At 53.1% G+C, this 19,580-nt stretch overlaps 1 protein-coding gene across 1 annotated transcript; it reads left to right on the top strand.

Moving 5' to 3' along the window:
* The first annotated feature begins 611 nt into the window (after positions 1-611).
* On the top strand, positions 612-14,669 carry PLAAT5 (phospholipase A and acyltransferase 5). The gene is made up of 6 exons (XM_036030019.1): positions 612-640; positions 2,151-2,279; positions 3,537-3,645; positions 8,427-8,535; positions 10,512-10,774; positions 12,358-14,669. The coding sequence occupies exons 1-6, from the start codon at positions 612-614 to the stop codon at positions 12,457-12,459; spliced, it is 741 nt and encodes a 246-aa protein (XP_035885912.1). The 3' UTR covers positions 12,460-14,669.
* Positions 14,670-19,580: the final 4,911 nt, after the last annotated feature.

The following is a 19,580-nucleotide window of genomic DNA, read 5'->3' as shown; positions in this document are numbered from 1 at the left end:
GGCTGTTTGATGACGTTATGGAAGTGCTAGAACATGTTTTTAAATGTGCTGAGAGTATTGTAGTCATTTTTACTTTTGAAACACTCTTTACCTGTTAGAGATACACGTGCCCAGAAGTATTTACAGATGGAACTGCATGCACTCTGGCACGTGCTCCAGAAAAACCGGTGCAGGGGAAGGGGGGTGGGGGGGTGTAGATGGAAGGGGACTGACCCTGTATTGGTCATGGGAGGGGCTGGTGAGAGGTAAATGGGGATCCGTTATTCTGCTTCCTCTACTTTCATCTGTGTGTGAGATTTTCAATAATAAAAAGTAAACCACATGAACACAAAACACCCCAACCAACCAACCAACCAAAGAACCCCCTCAACCCTGCACGGCACCTTGGCAGCGGGCAGCTGGGGCTCCCCCCACCCCCACTCCCGCCTCGTTGCTCTGGGAGAGATGCATGGCTTCGCAGGCTGGAGGTGGCCGGGCAGTTTGCTCCTTGGGGCACCCTCCTTGCAGTTCCCTGGACAGAAGGGGGCGGGGTAGGGAGGAGGAGTGGGGCTGACAGCCCCAGCGCACACAGGGAGCCACCTGGGGCTCCCTCTAGTGTGGTTCTAGCCGTAATGCAGGGCCCTCTGCCTCTGCGGCCTTGGTAGGGACAGCGTGCCGGCACAGCCCTGCTGCTCCACACTCTGCCACTGAGGACCCTTCCAGAGAGGCCGTGGGATCTCCGTGGGGGCCTTCCAGAAACAGAAGTCCTTTCTCCTTCCGGCCTAAGCCCAGCCAGGCAGCCTGGACCAGGGGTGGTTCTTCCCCTCCCCCTCAGCTCCAGGGCACGATGCCACCAGAACCTCTGGGTCCTCATCTGAGCTCCGCACCAGCCAGGAGTTAACGTCCACTATAGGACCTTCAGGGGTCCTGTTCTTGGAAGAAGACAGATGAATTCAGAGGGAAGGTTTGCGATGCACAAAGGATTGATAAGCCAAAGTAGGGACACACATGCAGGCAATCTAAACAAATGTCTGAATAATAGATTTTAACTCCTGCGAGGCCTTTCCCGGGCCCACCTAATCTGGCCGCCACTGCTCTCTCCGGTTGTTGCTCGGGTCTTCTCCGCGACATTCAGTTTCTCCAGCCGCATCACGTGCCACCTCTGAGCTTTTAAGCGAACCGTTTTTGCGTTCCCTTGCACCCCTCGAATAATCTCTTAACCCCCTTTCCCTGACTTTCCTCGCAGAGCCCTATTGATGCCCGCTCTGTTTGGCGACGCGCTCAGCACGCCCCCCTCCACCCTGGGCCCCGCGCGCCCCTGCCGTTTGTGCGCGTCCCGCGCTGCCCCCAGCACACTGAACCCCCCAGCTCCGGCTCCGGGGGACCTGGGGCCGTGCCCACTGGGAACTGGCCTGGAGCAACGCCCCTTGCGAGGCCCGGGGACGCGCCTGTCCGCAGCAGGGGGATGGGTCTGAACCCCGCCTCCCGGAGGAAGGGCCGGCTCCGTTCCTCTAGGTCCCACGGGTCCTGCCCTAAACCGGCCTCCGGAACGGCAGGTATGGGACCCGATGACCATCAACATTCAGCTGTTCCCCAGTTGGGGCCCGCAGGAACGGGGCCCCTCCTAACTGAGCCGCGGCGCCGCTGGGGCCCCACAAAGTCACCATGTTGCCTTTAAGACCCCTTCTTGTAGGCGTTCGTTGGTTGTGCGAAATGCCTGTTAACCGGAACGAGTGAATATTTCGGAATGATCGCTTACCGTTAATTTATTCAGAGCGAGGCAGGCACCCAGAAGCTACCCTCCCACTGCGTTTCAGGGGGGAGGGGGACAGAGGCGGCGGCAGCACCAGGGCAGGTAAAGAAGGGCTGCAGAAGTCTCCACAGAAGCCTCCGCAGAAGCCTCCGCCCTTGGGTTTAGCCCCAAGGTTTCTGCGGTCTGGGACAGACTCCTCTGAGTTCCTCACCCTCTCGGGGATCCTGACCCCGGGTCGCCCTCTCCAGCATCCGGTCCTATACCCCCTTCATTCAGTCACCCAGAAACAGGTCAAAGACTAGCCAGTCTGTCAGGGTGGGGACTAGAGCTCCCAGCCCACCTTCACTGTTAAGGTGACCACCTGAACCCCCACTCACCAGATTTCACCCCCCCCCACACACGTCCCTGGCCACGGAAGGCAAGTGTGGTTTAAATGGCATTTTTTTCCCCTTGAAATAGAACACGTGGGATCCCAAGTGTCGGTCCAGGTCTTGCCCAAGCAGCCAAAGCAGGGGCCATTAAAACTGGGCAGAAGCCTCCAGAAGGGGTAAGGCTCTTTGCAGGGAAGGACTGGCTGGGTCTTTGGGCGGCAGAGCCTTTCGAGGAATGGGTTTTGCTGGCAGTTGCGCCAAACAAATCCTGGTGGAGTTTCTGTGCAGACCAGCCTCCCACCGACCCCGTAAGCAGGAGGCAGGTGTGGCCCTAGCGACAGAGTGGGACCGGGCCTGGGACTCGCTGGCAGGAGGTGCCTCTCGCAGCCATGCCTGGCCACAGGGCCCCTTCTCCAGAGCCCTGAGGACAGAAGTGCTTTGGGAGGCCTTTCCAGTATTGCCAGTGGGTGACTCACGAAGGATGCAGCCAATGCCCTCAGCTGGCTTTCATTAGAAACATGGTTTGCCTCTTTTTAAAATTTCGAGGGGCTGCAAATTTCCAGTGGAGCTATAGTAAAAACGACAACCGACCCCCGACCCCCGACCCCATGTCCTATACTTTCCAGAAGAGCACAAGCTGGAGAAAGACAAAGAAGGTGCCCTGTTGCATCGGTAACGTGCCGATGCAAACATCTGCTTCCTCATGTAACCCTTTTGACAATTGCAGGAGACAAATGTCACCGCCTCTGTTGTATAGACAATCACACTGAGTTCTGACAGGTTAACTGACCAGCTCAGGTTCGGACATGAGCCAGAGCCAGGTTTGAAACCCAGGTCTCTTCGGCTTCAGTGCATTTCAATCTAAGAAGCATGTTCTTGGTCTCGGGTCCAGTCCTCTCCTACCGCATGTTTTATCCAAGGAGAAAATAGTCCGACTTCTGTCACATTACTTGCAGTGACCATGTTGTGGCCCCACATGATTTCTGGGGAATATGGCCCTACCTGTTGGAAGAAACAGCTCAGGACCTCACGGGGCCTGCCTGTGGCAGTCGGACCCGAGTGACAGAGGAGGACCTGAGGCCTCTTGTGTGTCATTATAAAGCCATCATATACGGTTACCGTTTTTTCAAAGCTATATGCGAGTATCACTTTGATAACGTTTTAAAAAAGATTATTAGCAAGTAAAAAAAAACTCTGAGAGCTACTCCTTATTATCATTCACATTTTAGAACAATGGACTGAAAAGCAGCAGTAACTGGCCATTATTTTGGATGACAGTGAACAGTATCGCAGGAGCAAGCTTGAGGGGAAATGTTTCCTTGACTCTCAAAACCGAGAGCTCCCCTAAAACCACGACTCTGAAGGAACACGGGGTTTCCAGTAAGTGTGAAGAAGTGTTCCTTGTTAACTGTATGATCACCACATCCGTTTAGGGAGAAGCCCGGGGTCAGCTCGGAGACCGCGCCCACCCAGAAGAGAACCGAGTCCAGCGTGTCCCTGAAGTCCGAGACCGCAGGCAAGTTGACAAAGCCAGCAGCCAAGGTGCGTGTGACCAGACCCCTAGGCGGCCCTGGCGACTTCTTCTCCACACCCTGAATTCTACTTTATTTAGACTGTGTGGCAGCGTGAGCTGCATACTGATTTGGGATGTTGGCTGTATGCCTTTTTCATTTTAAAAAAATAGCTTTATGGAGGTATGACTGACATGCCTACATCTGGCGTACAGCAAATGACACATATTTAGAATATACAGCTGAATGTGTTTTTGATATACGTATATACCCGCAAAGCCATCCCCACAACCCAAACTTCCTGTTCCCCTTCGTAAGTCCCTCCGCCTCCCCACGCTGCCCCCATCCCCAGGCGACCACTGATCTGCTTCCGGTCACTCTAGATTCGTGTGCATTTCTAAGACAGCTTTATAAGTGGAACCATATTATATGGGCCCTTTCTAGTCTGCTTCTTTCTCATAACTTTACATAATTACTTGGACTTATAGCCGTGTGGTTCATTCCTCTTGGCTACTGAGCAGTGTTCCACGGTACCGACGCTCACTTTTCCGTTCACTGGGTTGTTGTCACTGCTTGGCTATTACAAATAACACTGTTACGGACACTTGTGCACAAGTCTTTGTAGAGACCTGTGTTTCCTCTTGGGGGATATCCTCGCATGTGCTTTCAGTTTAATACTTTGTGAAATCACCTCCTGCGGCACACTGACGCAGACAGCTGCCGCCGCCTCTGTCGCCCAGGGTGGCTGCTGCCTTCAACACTTGGGAAGAGTCCTTTGAGACAGAAATGTACGCATACCTGCACTTCTAAGGGTGGTCTCGGGGATCTCATTTGATAGCATCATAGGCAAAAAAATGTGGTAAGAGATGAATAGGGTTTTACTCAATAACAGTGAAATCCGGACTATATAGCGTTACTTCTCTAACATTCTTTCCTCAGCAGAGATCTGGGAGGAGGGTCTTGGCCCACGGGGTCCTCATGGACTATTGGGGGGCAGGGGGAGGAAGGCGATAAGAACCTCCATTCCAATGTGCGAACAGCCACATCGCCACTCCCAGCATGAAACTGTGTATATCGTTAATACATGGGTCATTCCCTTTCCCCTGTTGTAGGGGTTAGGACAAAAACCCACCATGATGTCACTTCAAGCTGTTCCGTTTTCCCCTTCACCCAACTCAGGCCTGCGCACGTGTCTCTGAAGGGTGTTCACCCTTCACCTTCTTGAAGGTTGCTTGTCTGCCGTGCCGTTTTGAGGCCCCCGATGCATCCCTTCAGTCAGTCACTGAGCTCCTGTTTCTGCTGCTTTCGCCAAGCCGTGCGCATGCCCTTGAAAACACACAGATCTCCTCACTGCTGTGTGCAACCGGGTGGACTGATGCCAAGATCAGGTGGACAAGATATTTGTGTCCTGAGGTCCTAGCATGTAAGGAACGCCAGCCGGCTCTTTTCCTCAAAGGAAGCCTTAGAGATTGCTGGCCGTGGACATGGGTCCAGACGCCCCCTCTCCGTGCCCACATTCTCTCCTCTTTTTCTTTGTATCTATTCGTCATCTCCAGATGCATCCTGTGTCACCCCCCTTCCCTGCTCACTCGGCACCAGCCATGACAGCTTCCTTCCTGTACTTCTGATGAACCCAAGAGTTTCCTTCCTCAGGGCCTCTGCACTCACCAGACAGCACTTACTGTTGTTACGGACTGCATATATGTGTCATCCCCCCGCCCACCCAATCTGTATGTTGAGTCTCTAATCCCATGTATGGCTGTCTTTGGAAGACGTGATGAAGGTTACATGAGATCCTAAGGGTGAGGCCCTCATCTGAAAGCATTAGATTAGAGACTCCAGAGAGCTGGCTCTCTCCCCCTGTTCACACACCAAAAACAAACAAACAAACAAACAGTCACAGGAGCACACAGCAGGATGACAGCTGCACACAAGCCAGGTGAAGAGGCCTCAGAAGGAAAACTACCCTTCTTGCACCTTGATCTTGGACTTCCAGCCTCCAGAACGGTGAGAAAATAAACTTCTGCTGTCTAAGGTGCCCGGCCTGTGGCACTTTGCACGGCAGCCAGAGCAGACAAACACAGGTGTTCTCTTGGGAGAGGCCCTCCCCGGCCTCTCTGCAAAGTCTGACTCTGTGCTTTTGAACTTGGCCCCTCCCACTTTGTCAGGACCCCTTGGGGGCTGATTACTCTTTTTTCTCTGCCGTCTTCAACATCCCTCTTTCTGTTGGAGCTGCACGGCAGAAGAACTTAACATATGCCGCCGTCTTTCCCAGCTTGAAAATTCCCTCCCTTCACCCCTTGTTCCCCTTCATTCCCACCCAGTGCCTCTCCTCCCTTTCACAGCCAATACCTTGAAAGAGGCGCCCGCCCTTCTGGTCTGCAGTTCCTCTCTCCCCATTTCCTGTCTCGCTCATGCCAGAAAGGGCTCCCCTCCACCACATTAAGTTTTAGGATCCCCATGTCCATTTATTTTTTTTTAAATGCCTACTGGTATTTCAAGGGGGGATCATGTTGAATTTGTGGATCCATTTGGTGCATTGCCGCCTTATTATGATAGTTTTCAAGTCCATGAACATGGAGTGAATTTTCATTTATTCAAATAATTAATTTCCTTTAGCCAGAGTAATATCGCAAAAGAGCAAAGTAGCTTAAGCAGCTCCACAGAAGGTCAGTGAAGCACGGATGAGCCCGACGCCCTTTTGCTCAGTGACAGAAGCCAGACACGGGGGACCCCATGACATTTGATTCCCTTTCTGTGCAGTGCCCAGAAAAGGCTCCTCTGGAGAGACAGAAAGCAGATTGGTGGTCGCCTGAGGCGAAGGGTAGGGGAAGAGGGGTGAGTGATGGCTGATGGGTATAAGGTTGCGAGGGGCCAGGGGTAAGAAGTGGGTCTGACCGCAGATGGATTGAGGAATTTTGGGGGGATAATGGACAGGTTCTCAAATAGGCCTCTGGTGAAGCTTGTGCAATTGCTGTGAATTTACTAAAAGTCATTGAACTATATACCTAAACTGTGTGCATTTGAGGGGTTGTCAATTATATCTCAGAAAAGGGTCAAAAGAAACAGGTGAAAAGCCCCTTTTACCTTTGAATTCACACCCTGGCAAATGCCGGTCCTCACCCAGGGAAGTGAGGCTGGGGACTGCGGGGAGAGCTACAGCCTCGCAGAAACCAGACCAACTGGGGAAATTGTTGCAAACTCGGGGGCAGCGACAACGATCTTGTCCAGCTGACACGAAGAAGGGGCGGTCCCTGCCTCTCTGCCTGGCTCTGACTCCCTAGCATGCCTGCTTCTCAGGGAGGAATGTGTGAGCCGGGCGTCTTCCCAGCACCACCAGGCACAAACGCGGAGACAGTTCGGGAGATGAGCAGGGCGGGCAACAGAACTGAGACTGCGTTTTTATGCTTTTATGGTGCTGAGCACATTGCTGGAGTAGGAGGGATGTGGGGTATGAGCTTTTTTCTAAGTTTGGGTTTACAGTGGCCACAGCTCTGGGATTGCTTTTCTTTTCTTCTTCTTCTTTTTTTAATTGTGGTAAGAGCACTTACCATGAGACGTACCTACCCCTTTAACAAACTTTTGGATGCATAGTAATGTGCCGTGCACACGTGCTGTCTCTCAGATGAGTGGGCTCTCTCCCCCAGGCCTCTTTGAAGAGTATCGGCTGTCTGGGTTCTGTCTGGAGATAGAAAGCACACAGCAGTTTAAACAGGGGGAGTTTAATGTAAAGAATTATTAAGATACCAGGAAGCTTGACATGGCCTCCCAGGGCTGAGGACTTGGCGGGCACTTGAGGAAGGACAAACCTGGAAGGGGTCCAGACCTCATTGGACCCACCCCCTGGGGCCCACCCCCTGGAGAGCAGGAAGTTGGTTTGGCCAGGCTGCAGCTGGTCTCTAGTTGCTGGGCATGTGCAACCCTCTGGAATGTAGCTGTCAAGCTGGCTCTCAGCAACCCATGGGGTGGGCATGCAGAGGAGCGGGGACCCTCTGGGCCACAGGAGGGCCATGCAGGGGACCTGCAGAGGGAATCCAGAGGCCAGCGGGGGCAGGGGCAGGAGGCTTTGGGGCACTTTGTTCATCAAGAGGACCCCAGAGGGGCTGCAAGGTTATGGGGACAGAGGGATCAGGGCTCAGGCAGACCTCCACCAGGTGTCTCCACACTGGGGCCACTAATCACGACCCCCTCTCCCAGGGCAGGACGTTACAGGGGAGCCCCTGCTTCTTACAACATCCTGCAGCGCCCTCTATTGGGAAAGCTTCACCGGGTGCTCCAAGTCAAGGAGAAATGCTTAAAGCAATGTTGTCAGTCATTCATGCAATGTATATAAGGAGGCTGTAATACCTAAAGAACCGGCGCAGCCACCAGCCTCGCTGCCTTTAGTGACGAGGGTGACAGCAGGAGGTGTGGGAGGGCCTTCGCTCCTTTGCGTGAAGAGGGCTTTCTCCAGCCTGGGTTTCCGTACAGTGGGTTTCTTTTTTCTTTTCTTTTTTTTTAAAGATTTTATTTATTTATTTTTAGAAAGGGAAGGGAGGGAGATAGAGAGAGAAACATCAATGTGTGGTTGCTGGGGGCCGTGGCCTGCAACCCAGGCATGTGCCCTGACTGGGAATCAAACCTGCGACACTTTGGTTCACAGCCCGTGCTCAATCCACTGAGCTATGCCAGCCAGGGCTGCGTACAGTGGGTTTCCACACAGAGAGGAGACGCAGGGCCTTCAGGCTGAGCTGTAGCTGACCCCCACACAGCGTCTCTGGAATTCCTCGGGCACACGCCCTGTCTCTATTACTGTATTTCTTCCCATCACAGGGCAAACCAAGACCCCGACCTGGAGACCTGATTGAGATTTTTCGAATTGGCTATGAGCACTGGGCCATCTATGTGGAAGATGATCGCGTGGTCCACCTGGCCCCCCCGAGTAAGACACTCTACTGAAATAGCAATGCTTCAGTTAGCAAAGGAAAAGACGTATCATTAATGATTGTGTTCCTCAGCTGCTGCCTTCCCTGAGCAATAGAACACCTAAAGCATGACTAGGCTTCCCTTTACCATGGGATAGAACTTGGTCTCTGTCCACCCAGCACCGCTGCATGCCCAGCCCTAAGGGAGACGCAAGTGAGAGTGGGCCCAGGCCCCTGACCGCCTAGGCCGCCCTTTCCTTTTGGTGTTGAATTTGAGGACCCGAGCCTCCCTCTGCGTTAACAGCACTTCCACGTCCTTCCTCGTGTTCCCGAGGAGGCCCCTGGGAGGGTGCGGGTGCTCACCTGCTCTGACGGTCCCTTGCTTCCTGTTGCCCCCCCACACCCCCCGCCCAGTGCTGCTTCCAGTTCCCTCACCACCTGGGGCACTTCCACCCTCACCTGGTCTGCCAGCTCTTCCCTGCCTGCCCCAGGCCGCCCCCCACCCCCACCCCCAGTGTGGACACAGCTCTCCTTTCATTTCCCAAGGCAGCGTTAACACAAGGCTGAGGCTACACTGGTGGCCGATGAAATGGCGGTAGAGGTGTGAGGATGACAGGTGGGCGGTGACAGAAAGTTACAGCATAGAATGGGAAACAGTATAAAGTTGGCCATCCAGAGCCATCGGTCAGAGTGGCCAGCTCAGGAGGCAGGACCTGGGGGAGCTGGGAGAAGGGGCAGGAGGGGGCTCCACAGCACTGGGTGCCTTTTGGATTTGCATCCTGTGCTCGTGCTGCCTGTTTTAAGACTAAATTACAGAAGGTCGCTGGTACCAACGGCCTGTGGCCTGTGGCCTGTGTGCCTCCATTGGCCCAGCCCTGACCTTGCTGAGACCTCCCATGGAGCACCCCCTCTTCCCGCTCCTCACCCCCTGTCCCATCCACTCACCCCCCCCACTTCCGGCCTGGAAGCCTGCTCCTGGAACAAAGAAGGTAGACATTGCTTCACATTACATCCCCCTCCGTCTCTCCTTTCCAGGAGCCTCCCTCTTGCATAACCAAAGGGTTGTTCACAGTTATAACCTCACCCTCCCCATCAGCAGCTTCTCTAGAAATGACGTCTGCCATCTCCTCCCGGGAGCTGAATTGCCTACTGCCAGCTTTTATGAAACTGGCAGATTTTCCTCAAATATGTAAGAAAAGAGCCAGGGGCGTTACTTGCCCTCAGACAGCTTATAGATGGAGAGAGCGCACACACGTGTGTGGAAGAGCAGCCCTGGTTTTAAACTGCCACTCCCCTCGGGCAGGTTCCTGACCCTCTCTGAGCCTCTGTCCCCTCTAAGGACTGAAGATGATGATAGAGCGGCTTTCAAACATCTCTTTTTTCAAAGTTTTGGAACCCTGTTTTCGAACACACCCTTCACGGAAACCCCAGCACCCGAGGAGAGGGAAAGGCGGACTGGCTCCGGGGGTGGAGGCTGATGGGAGCGGGTCCCATCCGGAGCCCCATCTGCTCGGTCCCTCCTGCACCTCTGCAGCGGCTGCAGGTGGAGGCATGTCACGGGCCCACATGTCAGCCCCTGACCCGGGAGCTCACACTGACACTCCCACATACGGGTGCTCGGCACACGTTTGTGGAGATTCCTGAAGTCTGGCTAGGAAAGCGAGGCTCAAATCGTAGGACTTGGTCACTCGGTCAGCTCAGTTCAACACAGCACGGTCTAGGGCCACCCCATAAGGCACTTCTAGAGTTTCAGGAGAGAGGGATGGCTGCGGGGGGTCAGAAGTGGGGAGTACAGGGCACGGCGGAAGCTTCTTGGGGAAGCTGGTCCTTTGCAGCTCATTTAAGCCACCTTCCCATGGTTGGCTGTACCTTGTACAGACAGAGGAACTGAGGCCCCGGGGAACGCGGCTTACCCCACACCTGAGAGGGAGCTGGCGCTCTGCGCCTGCTGACCCTCGCAGCTCCCCAACTTCTGTTTGCCTCTGGCCTCCAGGTGAGGACCTGGAGGCGGGCAGCATCACCTCCATCTTCAGCAACCGGGCTGTGGTGAAGTACAGCCGTCTGCAGGACGTGCTGCAGGGCTGCTCCTGGAAGATCAACAACAAGCTGGACGGGACATACCTGCCCCTGCCCGTGGACAAGATCATCCAGCGCACGAAGCAGATGGTCAACAAGATCGTGCAGTACAGCCTGATCGATGGCAACTGCGAGCACTTCGTCAACGACCTCCGCTACGGCGTGCCCAGGAGCCAGCAGGTACGGCGCGGCTGGCCTGGGGGCGCCTTCCTGCGTGGAGCTGTCGGGGGCTCCCGTCTCATCAGAATGGCCGTCAGTGGTCCCATGTTACTGTTGCCCTGGTGGGGTCTTCTGTTTCTATAGGACTGGGCTGTTCTCTCCATTGCTACTAAGCCGTGGAGGAATAGAAAGGGCAGTGGGCTGCCTAGCAAGACTGCCGGTAGAGTCCAGCTTGGCCATCAGCTGGCCTGGTCCCCCTGGTCAAGTCATTGTATTTCTGAGACCGTCCCTTGCTTTACAAAATGGGGACACACCGAGGTAGACACTTTATTGCTGAAGTCGCAAACTACCAGCCTGTGGGCCACATCTGACCCACAGACGTGTTTTGCTTGGATGACCTGTATTTTTTTAAATTACTTGCCAGCATTTAGCGATATAGAAATTTCATATAAAAGTACCTGGATTCCCAACCTCGCTGAACAAACAGCCAATCAGTCCCTGCCTGCTGACGTTCTGTGGGGCCCACTCCCTCTGGATGGGCGGGGCAGCGGCTGGGCTCCTACCGGCTTCACCCACACCCGCTGCGGGGCGCTACTGCCTGTGCGTTTGTGACCCGCCCCCCGTGACGGAGGGCAGTGACACAGTAAATGAGGCACAGTGGGTGTGAAAGAGCTTGGGAAGCCCAAGCATCTGTGATGGTCTGGGCTGCTCTTATTCATATTTGGTCCTTACTGAAACCCCACAGGAAGAGCGGAGGAAATATTATTTATTATCGTCTTTGTAATAGATTTTTAAAAATCATGGATTAAACGTGACACGTAATTTTTCTATGTTCTTTCCCACGTTCCCTATGTCTTCTTAGCACACTGGGTGAACCCCAGCGTTGCTCTTGCTTCCTCTGCCATGCCGTGCCATCCCTCAGTGACCGTGCTCAGGCCTCCCTCACTGTCCGTCCCTCCCAACTCTCCCTTCCTGCATCCTCCTCCTCTGCACTCTGGTCTTCTCCCCGCCTGCATCCTCCTCTCGTGGGGCCCAGTGCGGTGCTAGGGGCTTGGTGGGCGCCGATATGGGGGATCTCCCATCCCCTGAGCATTTGCACATGCAAAGAAGACCCCAAGGGTCAAGGGAGTGTAAGAGGCCCTTGTTCCTCAGAAACCTGGGCCCAAATCTCAGTTCAGACACTAATTTACTGTGTGACATTGTCCAGGTGAGTTTCCCTTCCCGGTTCTCGGGTTTCCTGTATGTAGAATGAGGGCCTTGGTGGCTGGGCCACTCTCAGATCCTCTGCCTCTGAGCCCCACCTTGAGGTCAGACGCTGGGCTGAGGGGCTGTGGGGAAGGCAGGGGACCAGGAGCCCAGTGCCCCCCTCCCCACCCGCGGGAAAGGGAGTGCGCCTGCCTCAGGTGTCCTTCCCGGGCAGTCCTGGCTCCTCTTTGTCTCTTGCAGCTCTGGGATCGTTGGAGATAAGGAGCACAGGTTGCTTCCTGCTCTGGGAAGAGCCTCCAAGTAGGCCGGCTCCTGAAGGGGAACGGCGAGGTCGGGGCAGGACGCGGTGCAAGCCTAGGGTCCTCACTGAGCTTCCCACAAACTAATCGGCTTTGCAGGTGGAGCAGGCCCTGATGCAAGGTGTGAAGGCTGCAGGAGCCATGATCTCGGCCGTCGTGGAGAGCCTGAGGCCCAGCCCAGCAACTGCCAGAAGCGGCTGAGAACACCAAGTGGAGGAAGAGCTCCCAAGATCCGCAAGGAGACCAAGCCATTCCTCCTTTGCTCCCTTGTCTCCCTTGCTCAGTGGCCCCTAAGAAAACTGTGAGCTTCTGGAAGAACCAAGAATGTATCCAATTACCCCTTTTGAAGCACACCCAATATATGTGATTAGATCCACGGACTCTCAGGGTGGGAAGAATCTAATGTATATCACGCAACCGTTAGGCACCAGGTCCTGTGCGAGGCGTTCCCTGTCCTAACTCGGTCGTTCTCCTCTCTTTGTAGAAAAGGGTCTTACTTGTTTCTGAGGCTGAACCTAATCTGTGACACTTGAATACCATCTGGTATATCCTGGAAACCTCTGCTGGAATGTTCCCAGTAATGAAGAACTCTTTTCTGAAGCTCTTTCTTTGAACGAAAATGCCTTTAGCTTTTCTGGATTGCCCTAGTCCTGCCCTCACTGACCCGCAGGGCAGCTCAAAGGAGGAGGAGTCTAAAAAAACCTCTAGCTCACCACTCAGGGCCAACGGTGCCTCCTCTGGGAACACCTTTCCTTTTGAAATTATACACCAGCTTTATCCGTCATTGTTTAAAACCCTCAATTTAAAGAAGAATCAGTTACACCATTTATCTTGCTTTTCTACCTTAAAAGTGCCAGAAAATTTGAAATTGCTATTTTCATTGATTTCAAGTGCATATTTAGAATAACTTAATCAATGGACTTCTACCGTGTGAGTGGGGGAAAGTAGAGAGTGACTTCTGTGTTTGGAAGAACGTTGACAGGATGGAAGGTTTAAATTAAGATGGCGGATTGTCAGTGCCAGTTGGGAGCTGAGACCACCCACAAAGGCCAGGGGCGGGCTCTGGGAACACCCAGCAGACGGGCAGGATGTGGGGAAGAGAAGGCGGAGCCGTGGGATCTGTGAGGCTCTCCCGTGAGCCTTTCTCCCCGTTGGAGAAAATAGACCTGCAACGAAACTCTTCCATTTCTTCCCCTCCATTCTTTTCTTAGCAATCCACCTTGACCGGCTCCTCCTAGACCTCAGACACTGGAGTCTGGGTGTGTCTGGAACTGTCTTCCGTTTGCCCTTTCCCCCAGCAGAGCCGCCTCTCTGTCTCTGCTCAGCTCTGGTGCTGGTAGTTGGAGCACACCCTGGTCTGTGAGAATCTTCACCAGGACACGCCGCTGACCCCAGTTCCCAGTCACCTCCTCCCCACCTACCAGGGATGAGTCCAGGTCCCCACGCCTCCCCCTGCGGTCTCCTGACTCATTACACAGCCTAGGGTGAGACTTCCTCCGAAACAGCCCCATGTACCAAGAATTTACACTCTATAAAGCACATTCCTTTCAGCTTTGAACTAATTCACTCATGTATTAGTGAACCTCTTGGTCAGAACCCGACTTTGAACTCACAGGCCATATTCATGATTAATCACACAAACAGGATGCCATTGATTTAACAAACCACTACCCCACACCAAGGAGTGTTCGGTGACTTCTTGCCAAGGGACTCATCCGTGTCCTGCTTGTGTTTAGGACAGAAAGATACTTCTCTGGCTTCTTTCCGGTTTGGACAGAGACCCTGAGGAGCATATAAGGACGGATGCTTACTCCTTCATCCAACAAACATTTCTGAGTGTCTACCAGATGCCAGCCTTGGCTCCCCCACCTTTGCCTGAACCCACAAGCAGGGTCAGGGATGGCAGGAAGCAGTTCTGAGTCCGCTGGGAGGGGGTGAGGAGCATGGGGCAGACAGCGGCCTCTCCCTGCTTCCAAGCTCTCCCTAAAGCCGCCTACTTGGCAGATGAGGAGCGGAGAGGCATCAAAAACCTGCGGCAGTTTCTGCATTCTAGGGCAAAAACAGGTGTCTCTGCTTTAAGTGGGACCACTCGGGTGAGCCTTTTTTAGTCTCGTCTATATAAGGCACAGCCCCACTAGTGGGGGTGGAGGTTATAGATGGGAAGGCAAAGTAATCGGAATGCAAATGTTTCTGAGATGTTAACTACTGGTCTCTTGTTTGTGTGCTTCTTTTTTAGAGTTTATTCCTTTTCACTTCGGGGGTGGTGGGCTAGTGGGGACAATGGTGGTATTGGCATGTCACCGGGACAGCCAGGGAACTGAACGTGCCACGTTCCTCAGTGGTAGGGAGGCCCAGTATTGGCGACACATGAGCCAGCAGGTGCCACACTCGATCCGGATGTTTTGCTTAGTGACAGAGAGGCTGACCCCAGGCAACACGGAGTAACTCTGCAGAGACTGTGATGATGACGAAAGGGCCAGGGTTCGCCGGCTAACCCACTAGCAGTCGGGAGTGGGACGCCTGTCAGCCAGCGAGGCCAACTGAGTAAAGGGGCACGCATCCCACCACTGGGGCAGCCGGTCTGGGGGCCGAAGGGAGGAGTGGACAGGGGGAGCCCCTTGTGACACCAGGAATAGAGATAAGCTGCTCCCCTTTTCCTAGTTTTAAGGTTTTGTCCTGTGCTTATAATACCCTTTCATTATTCTCCAGTCTCACACTGAGATGGGGGTAAAGGAAGGAGCGGTGCCCACAGTTGGCAGCACCCAGGAGGGAAGCACTCAGGGACCACCCAGGGAGGCCCCAGACACAAGCAGGCCCGAGGAGCCCCACGTTCACGTCCTCCAGGACCCGTATTTCCTGCAGCCAGGACCCGGATTTCCTGCAGCGGGTACAGGAGAGCTTGGTTCAAAAAGTGAGATTTGACAGGGAAGGATGACTCCAGAACCTTTAGGATTCGGGCCTGTATAACTCATGGTCAAGTGCAAGGTCAGGTCAGGTCAGGGGCGTTGGATCCACTGCATTCTGAGGGTCACAGACCATTTTGGCCCCCACGCTGTTCCCTGCTAAAATGGCTTCCATCACTTCAGCCAAACAATACCTGACCTTATACAAATTCTAAGAAGGCTCTTCGTCACTTGAGGTTCTGTTCTCCCAACATTTCCGTTCCCGGCACTTTTGAAACAGACTGTATAGCTTCACAGACACTGAAACGAGAAGGCAAGTCTTTGGGAAGCCCATGCCGCTGTGTGACCCTGAGGAAGTGGTTTGGGATTTCTTTTAGTTTTTGTTTTGTTTTCCTTGATTATGGTGGGCATTTTTAAAAAAAATATTTTTGGTTATTCAGATTCAGCTTGCTAGGTTACATATAAAAAGATAAACTTGGACTTCCGGCAAGATGGAGGAATAGGTGGATGCACCGTACCTCCTCGCACAACCAAGATTAGAACAACAATTTAGAGCTAGAATAACACCCAGAACTGATAGAGGATTTATCTGAATGGAAGTCAGACAGGCAAGAAGTTGAAGTAGGCCCGTTCATCCAGACCTGTAGGAAAGGACGAGCCGGGCGGGCACCAGTTGGCGGTGCGGAGGTCGGGGAAAACTTTGTGCAAAATCAGCGCGTGAGCCATCCGGGGTGCACAAGAACGCAGCAGTGGACCCTGAGTACTCAAGCTGCTGCTGGCGGACCCAGTGAGGCAGCAATTGTGGACCAGGGCAGAGCTCGCAGCCCAGGATCCCAGAGAAGGGACTGAGATCCCAGGAGAATGGAACTACTGCCATTGTGCCCTCCTGCCCCCGCTCCTGCCCCCACATATAATGTCACAATCTAGCGACTGGGGTGCCCAGCCCCGGTGAACACCTAAGGCTCTGCCCCTCACCGTAACAAGAGTGACCAGACCAAAAAAAAAAAAAAAAAGACAAGAGAGCAATGGCTCAAATAGAAGAACAAATCAGTGCCCCAGAACTCATCCTTTTGAGTGACCAAGAAATAGCTAACCTATCAGATGCACAGTTCAAAACACTGGTGATCAGAAAGCTCACGGAATTGGTTGATTTTGGGCGCAAATTAGATGAAAAAATGCAGGTTACCATAAAAGAGATGCAGGAAGATACATGGAGGAGAGCCAATAGTGAAGGGGAGGAAACTGGGTCTCAAAACAATACAGTGGACCAAAAGGAAGACAGAATCGACCAAGTAGGAAAGCATGATGAAATAAGAATTCAAAAAAAAGGAGAAGCTTAAGAGCATCCAGGACACCTTTAAACGTTCCAACATCTGAATTATAGGGGTACCAGCTTTATCCAGTCCTTCAAGTGGGTAAGTGCCTATTGCAGGAACGTCTCCACTTGGCACAATAAACACATTGAGGTCAAGAGCAGCTTTATAATGGACCCAGAGATAAACAGGGGAAGAGGGCACTTGAGGCGCAAAGATACTTAATGATAAGGGCAGTCTGGGCAGGGCAGCAGGAAAACAGTCCTCTCGTTACCGCTTGCAGGTCATGGGTGGAGCTGCCTTCCGGGAGCTCCCGCACTCAGGCCGATTGCTCTGCATGGCTGGGCTGAGCTGAGCCTGGTCCACCGAGAACCCGCACCCGGACCTGACCCACGAGGACTGTGGTGGACAGATGGCGCCGAGAGAAGCCTGGGATGAGGCTCCTGTGGCGTAACTGGCCTGTCATTCTCCGACGACGGGGAAACGACCTCCTAGAGACTTCTCCAAGCCTCCTCTCTCTCCATCAACTGCTTTAAAACATGCAGTTCCTGACCATTCAGTCAGGGGCACGGGCCTCTTTTCCCATAGACTGTCCAGTATAAAAAATGATGGCAGCCCACACAATAGTAGCCATGCAGTGTGAATGAATCAATGTTACACCCACTTTTTTTATCAGATCGGCAAAAAATATGTTTTTTGGTGTGCCCCAGAATTTTAGTAATTCGTTTAGGCGTTCTTTGAGATGAAAAAGGTTGCCAATTGCTGCCCTAGACAGTCCCCAGATTTGCCTTAGGACTCTCTTAGTGGCCGGGGGCTGGAACACTCAAAAAAGCAGCTTAAGCAGAGTGAGAAGGTGACCGGTTTAAGAGACTGTCGAATTCGGGAGGAGGAAAGAGTACAGCCAGATCTAGGGCTCAGGGACGTCAGCTCGGAACGACGTGAGGCACCGGTTCGAACCCTGCGAGAGATTATCGTGGAGAAGCGGCGCGGGAGTCGGTGGACGGACACAGCAAGGAGCCACCGCACACCATGTGGGCTCAGATAGATCCCTGCTTTGCATCCGACAGGACCCGGAACATGCTCGGATGCGCAAAAGCCAATCCCTTGTCCAGACGCAGGGCTGAGACTCCGTCCTGTGGAGTGAGACACCTGGCTAACCCTTCTTACCAGGTTACCCCTCCCTTTAGCTTATTCCACAAGAAATACACGTTTGGGGGGGGTTCATGGTTTTCGCGGTTTCAGTTCAGTTCAGCATTGTAGCGGATCTACTGTTGCAGCTCAGGCCCTGGGGACACACACTCGGAGACGATGGAGGTTTGTGGACAGCGTGTTGACTCTGTGGGAAGTGCAGGAAGCAGGCCTGGACAGAGGGAGAAGGGGAAGTGGGATAGAGTCACAGACGAGGCCTAAGCCAGCCCACAGCTGGGTGGCGCTGCAGAGCTGTCCTGCACCTGGGCCAGAGGGACCATCCTTTACAGCTCTTCACCCGTAGTCTGTGGCTGCGGGCTGCCAAGGAGGAGGGGGTGACCCGCCCAGAAGGGACTCAGGTGGGAGCTGTCAGCCATCGACACTCCCAACAGCGGGGGGAATTCAGCCCTCCGCCCTGCAGACCGTGGGGAGAGCGCCCCACACGTGGGGGCAGAACCCAGCGGTTTCCAGCACGCCAGCCATTCTCTGCGCGAGTGTCCGGGGATTCCACCATAAAAACGCAGCTGCTGGTGGAGGGAGACAGCCGCAGGAGGGAGACAGCCGCAGGAGGGAGACCACTGCGTTACCCGTCCTCCACGTCCGCCAGCAACACAACCTCGTAGGCAAATAGTAAAGCGACTTCCATGTTACGCACCAGTGTAAAAGCTGCATTGGGATTTTCTTTAAAGCCAAGTCACTAGGCTGTGCAAGCATGTCACTCAGAAAAAAAATATGTATAACCTCCTCTTTTTAGAGGCCCTGTTCTGCCCGAGAGCGGACGGCACTGGTAAACTCGGTCATTTCAGTCATACCATACCTCGGAGGATTTTCTTCTCTTGCCTTTGTCCAAGGATGGAGCCTAAGCGGAGGGGAGTGGAGTCCGGTCCACCGCTCTCCTCTGTCCTGCGCGGGCCTCGGCCCCGGCTGAGCGCATTCTGGCACCGGCTGTGACTGGGGTGGTCTCTTTCTGGCCCCTCGCCGAGGCCCGGTGGTTCTGTTATTTCCCAACGGTGGAGTTCAGCTCACTTTCCAATAGGGTCCCCCTCCTCAAGACTCTGAAACTCCCCCAAGGTATCAGGTCTTAGCGTTAGCTGTCCTCTTGGCCTGTATGAGGCCTAGAGGGGCGTGGCCTTGTCGTCATGCCCTTCCAGACATGTAGCCGCCTGCCCTTTGAGACAGGGGAGCGCCTAGCGTGGCGCGTGTCAGCTCGGGTGAGTTTCCCTCGGAGTGGTTCCCAGATTCCGCCTGCTCCCAGGCCCCCAACTTCAGGGGGGGCACACCTCACCTATTTTTCACCTGGAATGGGTCGCATTTTAAACCCTCCACCCTCTAAAAGTCAAAATTATTTTTATTAATAATCATGAAAGGAAACAAATAATATCCAGAAGAGACCGTGAACAATCTTTATTAGACTTTATATACATAACCACATCGGTAAAACTGTAGAATAAAATAAAATAAATATTGCAAAGCAAAACTATTTCCTCAATAGTCTTTATTCTACCTCACCATTTGAACATAAACCCTTTAGTTACAGCCTGGTATAACATTTTATATAAGTAAATGTCCAGTAAGCATATTTTTTTAAAAAGAAAATAAACATTAGCTAGCAAAAGTTACAATCTAAGCAACGACTAAATTGTACCACTGACGTAACACTTTGTTTTCTTGCTTTTTCTAATAGTTTCAAAGCACTTAAAATGCGAATTTCCATTTAAAAAATACTGTCAAATTCAGCTAAGTATTTCATATATAAAATGACATGTTCACTCACCGAACATCGACACCTCCCAGTTTACATTCCGTTTTACTGTTCTAAATTTGAAACACAGAAAGAACTCCACGTGGCCACATAAAATGACATAACTGACCTGAATCAAGTTCCGGTTCTTCATCTTTCTAATCACTGAGCTTTCCT

The sequence above is a fragment of the Phyllostomus discolor genome, chromosome 6 (genome assembly GCF_004126475.2).
Source record: "Phyllostomus discolor isolate MPI-MPIP mPhyDis1 chromosome 6, mPhyDis1.pri.v3, whole genome shotgun sequence".
Classification (NCBI taxonomy): domain Eukaryota; kingdom Metazoa; phylum Chordata; class Mammalia; order Chiroptera; family Phyllostomidae; genus Phyllostomus; species Phyllostomus discolor.
This window is presented reverse-complemented; position numbering and strand designations above follow the sequence as displayed.

Excerpts from the sequence above, each read along its gene's own strand:
- PLAAT5 (XM_036030019.1), top strand. The coding sequence starts at position 612 with ATGCAGGGCCCTCTGCCTCTGCGGCCTTG. Across the intron at positions 8,536-10,511 it reads GGTCCACCTGGCCCCCCCGA|GTGAGGACCTGGAGGCGGGC; the intron begins GTAAGACACTCT and ends TCTGGCCTCCAG. Across the intron at positions 10,775-12,357 it reads GCGTGCCCAGGAGCCAGCAG|GTGGAGCAGGCCCTGATGCA; the intron begins GTACGGCGCGGC and ends TCGGCTTTGCAG.